This window comes from Myotis brandtii, unplaced genomic scaffold (genome assembly GCF_000412655.1).
Source record: "Myotis brandtii unplaced genomic scaffold, ASM41265v1 scaffold37, whole genome shotgun sequence".
Classification (NCBI taxonomy): Eukaryota; Metazoa; Chordata; class Mammalia; order Chiroptera; family Vespertilionidae; genus Myotis; species Myotis brandtii.
In genome coordinates this window covers 3,072,191-3,080,485 of record NW_005364225.1, presented here as the reverse complement: position 1 = coordinate 3,080,485, position 8,295 = coordinate 3,072,191, and the positions used below count along the sequence as shown (strand labels likewise).

At 36.1% G+C, this 8,295-nt stretch overlaps 1 protein-coding gene across 5 annotated transcripts in view; it reads right to left on the bottom strand.

The window, feature by feature from the left end:
* Window positions 1–8,295, bottom strand: part of CEP126 (centrosomal protein 126kDa) — an 83,294-nt gene that overhangs the window by 47,025 nt on the left and 27,974 nt on the right. For all 5 annotated transcript variants that reach the window (XM_014544578.1, XM_014544581.1, XM_014544579.1 and 2 more), the window contains exon 4: window positions 7,209–7,299. In XM_014544578.1, coding sequence (XP_014400064.1) covers window positions 7,209–7,299 — 91 coding nt within the window. The remainder of the gene's footprint in view (window positions 1–7,208; window positions 7,300–8,295) is intronic.

Below are 8,295 nucleotides of genomic sequence, written 5' to 3'. Positions count from 1 at the left end.
CCATTGCCAAGACAACCCCTGCAGGACTGATTTCCTTCCGCTTGGTCGCGGTTCTGGTCGTGATGAACACCACCCAGGGTTTTTATATAAGTAGACTAGAGGCCCGATGCACAAAATTCATGCAAGGGGCTCGGTTCTCGCAGCTGCAGCTGCCTTGGGCCCTCGCAGCCCTGGCTTCGTCCATAAGGTCGTCTGGATGATCGTTTTGCTGTTCGGTCTAATTAGCATATTAGCTCTTTATTATATAGGATTACAAGAATAATATGAAAATTATGTATTCTAATTTAGAATGAAGACAATTTCTCATAAAACAATGATGTTATTCAATAGTCCTAGCAAAGATTTAGTGTAATGATAACTATGCTTGTTTGTTACAGGGAGATCAAAGTTGTTCTGATATTTTACCTCTTCGAAGACTTTAAGAAACTATACACTGTTAAACAAAAAATTCTATCCTTTCATTCATAGTACAAAGAGCTTTTTTATTAAAAATATCCGATATCACAAGGGATAACAATTGGATACATAGAAAAAGAAACCCCAGAGTAAAAAACTGTGTACAAAAATGCTCATTACTTCTACACTAAATAGTTTGGAAATATTTATCACTTTAAATTCCCTCTGGATCCTAAACCCCCCTCTAATTGTCTGTCATCTTCCCTTTTCACACAAGCTTTTCCATAGTACTCTACAAGCATTGTATTCACTGCTTCAACTTTTATTTTTTCCTTAACATACTGCTTGCTATCTAGCTTCTACCTCCACCACTTCAACATATTGATTTTGCTAATAGTTAACTGATCTAATAATTGCAAAAACAGACACTTGACTGCTATCTTCCCTGACTTTAATTCCTTTGGTTTCCATATTTCATGCTTTCCTGATTATTTCCAACTTCTCTGGTTGTTTTTTCTCAGGGTCTTTCTTGACTACTCTTTTTTTGTTTGTGTTTTACATGCTAGAATTTTTGAAAGATATGTGACCCTCTTCTTTGCTTATCTATTCATATATATTCTCTGTGTAATCTTTTTTATACTGCCTGTGTTATCTTATCTATATCTGCATGTGAGTGAAGAGTTAATACAATCCGTTCTTCTCTATGGACCAATGTGACTTGGTGTTAACTTTCTAAATCTGTCCCCCTGGATAATTAGTAGGATTTGAACTGTATTACAAGGCACATAGATTATGTTAAAAATGACCCTTCATTGGTAAATTGCATATGAATTGAGAGAACTGTCAATAAACCATAAGTATTTGGTAGGAAGCTATAGCTTTGGGTTTCCCTGAGTGTGGTAATTCTTATAACTGGCTGGACATGTCTCTTGCATGGACCTGGAAGCTATTCATGTGGAGCCATCACAAGAAATACTGGTCATGTTTAGAACATGGGATTTCTAACCCAGAGTGCCCACCCATTGTGATCTCTTTTCCTTATAGCTGAACTGTCCCTCATGAGGAGAAGGGCAAAGTAAAGACTAGCTCTTGGACTGCTTTGTGGCCTGCCATGAAGATTCCTCCTATTGAAGAATGTTGATTGTTGACATTAGGTGTCTTCTGTCCTCTATTTGAAGCCAAACATGGCTTTTTGTAGTCATGGTAGTTTGACTGTTTAGCTGAACCCAAAATTACCACTAGTGAGTATTGACCCCCAGCTTTAGTTTCTTCTATTCATTGGCAACTATCATATCTATATTTATGGCCAAGACTTCTTACCATGAGTAACTGATCCTGAAATATTTCATAAGTGTCTCAAACTCAACAACTTACTCTCCTCCCAGTTATTTCCTCCATTAAACAGCTTCTTCCCTAATAGTCCTCATTTTGATAAATGGTTTCACTATTCATTAATTAACCATACCCAATCTCCAGAGTCATCCTTGACTCTTCTCAATTAACTTCCAGTACCAAATCATGTTGATTCAACTTCCTAAAAGCTCTCAAGAAGTCATCATTTTCATGAACTAAAGTACCACTCTATCTGATTTTTCCCACCTTTAATCTTACCCTACTCTTTTCCATTCCGGCAATATTTCTAAAATAATAAATGCTGTATGCTTGCTTCAAATCTTTCAGTAATTGGTTAAGGACAAACTTCTTAATAAGGCTCATCATGATTTAACTCATGATTTCCTTTCCAACCAACCTATCTTTCCACCCCACACGTTAGCCAAGTTGAACTACTTTCAGCTATCTTAACACAACATGTCCTTTCATGTCTTCATGCCTTTTCGCACACTACACTACCTTTGTCTAGAGTTCTCAATCTTTGTCTCTGGTGAATATTCTCCTCATCCAATAAGTTTCAGGTCAAGTTTATATCCTCTGAGAAGTGTTCACTTATATCAGTGATCTTTTTCCATTCAAAGTATTTATTGAATACCTCCACAGTGTATAGATAGCACTGAGCTAAGTACTGTAGGATGTGTAAGCATGTGTAATATTTAGCCATTGTTTTCTAAAATATTAAAATCTGGTTGGGAAGACATAGGTACATATAAAAATTAAGCAACAACATATACAATCTTGACTTTCAAATCTATTTCTGTAGCCTTGACCACTCATGTCATCTCAGTTGAAATTATTTTTATACATTTCTACTTGGACATTTATCTCAATTCAGAAGGCTCAAGAAAAATTTAGCAATATCTTGCCAAACCTGTACCCTCTCATTATGCTCCTTTTATTTTTAAAGTCACCAAATTCCTTCAATTGTCAAGACTCAAAATTTCAGCTTCTTTTGATAGTTTTGCTTTTTTCATTTTCTTTATTCTATCATATACTAAAGTCATAATCTACTCTTTTCATGAAATATCTTTTCCTTCTATTTTTCTTTTCTACTTCACTACCACCCTTTTAACATTAGTCTGTTTGTTTGTTTGTTTATTTATTTATTTATTTATTTAGGTTAATCCTCACCTACGGATATTTTCCCATTGATTTTTAGAGAGTGGAAAGGAGCAGGAGAGACACACAGAGAGAAACATGAATGTGAGAAAGTCACAATGATTTGTTGCCTCCTGCACACCCCAGACCAGGGCCAGGGATTAAGCATGCAACCCACGTACATGCCTTGACTAGAATTAAACCTGGGACCTTTCCGTCCACAGGCCAATGCTTTATCCACTGAATAAAACCTGTTAGGGAAGTTTTGATTTCTTATCCCATTTTAAAATTTCTGCCATTAAATTAGGGATTTTTAATCATATACATTTAATGTAATTATTGCTATGATTTGGTTAAAATCAATGATCTTACTCTGTTTCTATTTGTCTCCTATCTTCCTTATTATATCTATTTCCTTATTTTTGGATTGAAACATTTTTGTAATTAAATTTTATCTCATTTTTTTGGCTATTATGCTATTATTTTGCTAATGTCACTTTAGTAACTGATCCACCCCGCCCCCAGAGCTTTATTGAGAAAAAAAATTGACACATAACAATGTGTAAGTTAAAAGTGTACAATGTGATGATTTGATACACATATGTGTGTATGTGTGTGTGTGTATGCATTAACCATTAATGCATCCTTCAGCTCATATATTTACCTTTTTATTTTGTTGTGGTGGTGAGAATACTCCAGATCTACTCTCTTAGCAACTTTGAAGTATATAATACAGTACTATTAAGTGTAGTCACCATGCTGTATATTAGATCCCAGAACTTATTCCTTTTATAACTAGTTAGATATGTTTTTTGAGGAACTTTCATACTTTTTTCCATAGTGACTGTACCAATTTATATTCCCACCAACAAAATGGTTCCCCTTTCTCCACATCCTCTCCAGCATTTGTTACCTTTTTGATAACAGCTATTCTTAGTCATTGATACTTGATTTCAAAAGCTTCCTGGGACTTCTAATCTTGTTTAATTGAAGTCAGAATTCCTATTTCTCCCTGATGGTTGGCACATGTCTCAATTCAAGTTTTTAAGAGGACAAAGCACTAAACATTTGTGAGCTCTGAAGCCTGTACCTCATTGCATTGAAGTAATATTCTGATATTGTGTGGGGGTGGATGGGAAAAAGAGTTCTGATCCTCAGTTATTCTTAGGTCTCCTCAGGGGTGGGGGGAGAGAGAAATATTGATGCAAGAGACACATCAATTGGTTGCCTCCTGCAAGTGCCCTGACTGGAGCTTGGGAATGAACCTGCAACCCAGGTACATGCCCTCGACTGGGTATCGAACCCGAGACCCTTCGGTGTGCAGGCCAATGCCCTACCACTGAGCCACACCGGCCAGGACAGAAGAGATCAACCAAAGAACTTGAGCGCGTAACCCATGGACACAGACAATAGGGTGAGGGGAGAGGATGGGCTAGACAGAGTCAATGGGGGGACATATAATACTTTCAACAATAAAGATTAAAAAAAAAATCATAGCTGGATCTTTCTGATTTTCCTGCCACTATTGTCTCCATACTCCAATTCTTATACTTCTGCTTGAGAAACCTTTTAAAACTTATTTATGTCACTTCTCTGCATTGTGAAAAGGCAACTTCATTCTCTCTTCTTTCTCATCCTTTTCTCCTAACTATTCAAAATATTTTTATTCTTTATAAAGATAGTACTATTCTAGTTTAGGCAGTAATAATCAATCCCTTGGATTGTTCCATTAATTTTTTTCTGGTCTCCTTGCCCCCAGTTCCTCTCCATCCTTTTCATTCTCCAACATCCATACCAATAAGCTTTCTAAAATAATAAAGAGGAATTTAACACTCCCTGCTTCCTAGCCAACACAAGTATTTAAAATCTGATCCCAATTTGCATTCTAGATCATCTCCTGTTCTACCAGCAACATATCCTGCAGTCCTGCCATTCTGAACAGTTTTACTTCCTTAAGGTTGGTGCCCTTTATAACACTGTAGGCCTAAACATGCCTAAACTCAACCTATGCTTCTTTATTAGACAATTCATACGCATCCTTTAAGTCCTCTTCCCAACTGTAAATTTTGTACTTTATTACTATGCTAATATTTCTGTAACAGCCCCCGTTACATGGTATTACACATGTATTATAATGTAATTATCATTGCATGGTATTATAACTTAACTGCAAAACTTTCTTGGAGAGAGGACCATATATCATACACATTTCCATTCTGTCTGGCTATTGTTCTATCACTCTTTTCATTTCACAGCCAAGTTACACTCGTTATCGTTACTTTCTTGTTCTATTTTTTTTACAACTCATTGCAATCTCTTTTCTGTCCCCATCCCTCCAATAAAATTGCTCTGACAAAGGCTGCCAGTGTGACTATTTTGTTGTGGAATATAGTGACACATCTGTGCTGGATATTCTCTCTTTGCTCCCTCAGATTCACCTCTCCACTTGTCTCTGCTTGGCAGAGACCAAGTGATCCCTGGCTTTTGTTTTATGGCTGAGTTTGGCCAATGGAAGACACTAGCAAGAAATGGGAGGGTGACAATTGATAATTATTCTGGTGGCTTCCTCTCTGCTGCGCTTGGTTTAACAGTGGCAATGTTCCTCTACTAGGACTGCAGGTGCTGTCTGGCAGCCCTCTTCTATAGTTCAGGTCTGTGATGGTCATACTGACTTGTTGTCACTTCCATGGGTGCTTCAGCATCTTTAGTTGGTTTCCTAGTCCCTTTATTAACCTCTTTTCAGTTATTCCTTTTAAATGTGCCACCTGTTTCCTGCCAGGATCTTGGAAGATGTAACTTTTTGTTATTGGTTCCCTAGAAACAATTTGATCTTCATAAACTGTTTCTTTAATTCCATGATACCACCCTCTTCTAGTCCTATATTATCCATTCTATTCCTCTTTGCAGGCTTCTCTTTTATTTTTTCATTTCTTAAATGTTGCTGTTTTTTAGTGTTTTATCCTAGTCTTGTTATCACAGCACATAATTCTCCATGGTTGATCTCATTCATTGTGTTAGCTTCACATATCTTAAGCTTACTAGTAGGTCTTTCTCTTGAGCTTTAGATCCAATAGATATGATGAAATAGCCTTTTTTTTGGTCATCTTCGATCCATTATCCACACTTGTTCACAATAAATTGGAATATGTTAAAAAAGAAAAGTTGATCTTATCACCCATTGGTTTAAAATACTTCATTAGCATCTCTTAAACTTTCAGGATGAAGTTTATATTTCTAAGCATGCAGATGTATTTACCTCACCAATCCCATATCTAGCCAAGCTATTGTTATTTTGCATTCTATTATTCAGCCATGCTCTTACTCCCAGACCACATCTTTCCTTACTCTTGGCCTTTGCACATGTTCATCCCTCTGTCTGGAATGACATCCATCCTCTTGTTTAATGATTAACTCTTATTTTCTTCAAAGCTTTGCCGAAGAGTCTCCTCCTATTCCATGAGGTCTTGCCTGAACTACAATGAAGACTGAGAGGATAATTTAATTGTTCCTAGCTCTGATCAAGGAAACTATTGGCCACAGGTATTCTAAAAATGGAAGTACTTTAGTAAATGACATCAGGTACAGGTAAAATATTAACATAATTTATGCCTGAAATGTAGCTGTCTCTAGTAAATAATTATTAAATATTATTATCATTACTTGTTTGGTACTATTCTATACTTTTGAAGCATTCACTTCTCTCCTAGTTTATATAATGATTGTATTTTACATTGTTATACTTTTCCATATCCCCTTTACAATTCTTGACCTAGTGTTATGCATGTAGTAGCTCCAACAAACATTTCTAATAAATAAATGGGAAATATAGGATGTCAGAGAGTACTGTGTTGGTTGGCCATCTTATTGCTTCTAGATGACACATTTAAGCTAACCTGGAGAGGAAGCAGGAGACACTGTAGCTTTTTCAAGACACCAAGGAAAGATTTTCAGTGAGGAAAAACCCATTTCTAACCACAGAGTTACTCCTTTTACTTAAAATTATATCACTATAATTCAACACAATTTTCTCATCTTGGCAAAGATGAATAACCAATATCAATATTTAAAAATGGTTTTGATGATAGTTTCCAAAGACAATTATTCAACCTAAGCAGCATTGTAATTCCAAGACAACAAACTAAAATTCTGCCTTATTCTTGAAGCAAAATATTTATATTCCACTTAACCTTAATTTAATCTGTGAAAATAAAATAGTAATTAAGGAGCGAGGAGTAACTGATGAAAAGGCCTATAAACTCAGCAACTAGAGACTTATTTAATTATTATACATTAATAATTACACATGATAATAAATTACTTACCTCAAGTTTATTGTTGGTCTGTGGGAAGAGGGAAAGTTTACTTTTAAGTTGGATTCTTGAATTTGTTTGAGGGCCTCTTCTAATGGAGGCACTGGTTTTTGAAAAAGTAAGGGGATAATAAAAATCAAATAGTTCAGAATTACTGCATCTTCAACAATCTCTTTATAGAAATAGAAACATCAATGATGAGAATCATTGATCAGCTGCCTTCTGCAAGTCCCCTATTGGGCTTTGAGCCCACAACCCGAGCCAACAATCTGGGGATGAGCCCTGACTGGGAACTGAACTGTGACTTCCTGGTTCATAGGCTGGTGCTCAACCGCTGAGCTACACTGGCCTGGCGAAACACAGCTGTCTTTTAAGTATATTGTTTCTCCTGAAACTCTCTTAAGACATGATTTTTCTCTGATTACATACTACCTATAATTCAAATCTTGGCACCTCCACACTGTCTTTCCTGCTTTCTCCTTTGAAAAACCCATGTCATCAAACTTCCCTTATTACAATGTTTGTTATTTACCCTAAAATGCTTAAGCAAAACCAGTATATTATTATGTATGGATTAGTTCAAACTTGAACTCCAGAGATAGTCCATTTCCCTAATCAAGGAGTAATAGCATAATATACTAGTGACCAAAACACAATTATGAAATGGTTTGCTGGATATTCTAATCATAAAGGACCAGTCCTCTTGAGGCAGGTACTATCAAGCTATAGCTTTTTCTAATTAGCATAATCAATGTCCAAAATGGATTTTTATTAGTAAAAAATAATAGCCTTTTGAGTAGCCTGATGAATATTTAATATGGGCTTTCTTTGTTGAAATTAAAGGCATTCAAAACAAGTGGATTTGCCTAAACATTTTAATCAGTCCCAACCCTTGCATGAACAAAGAATAAGAATCTAGGGAGGTCTATACTCTTTACGTTACAAATGGCATTTCAGGTTTGATCTCTAACCAGTCTGGTGTCCAGCCGTTAATATAGGAACATTTTTGATGTCCAATACCAGAAGGCATAGAATTCTGTCTCTGGAATGTGGCTGTGTAAGGACCTTTCATTTAAGGTGCAGTCAGAGAACCTAAAAA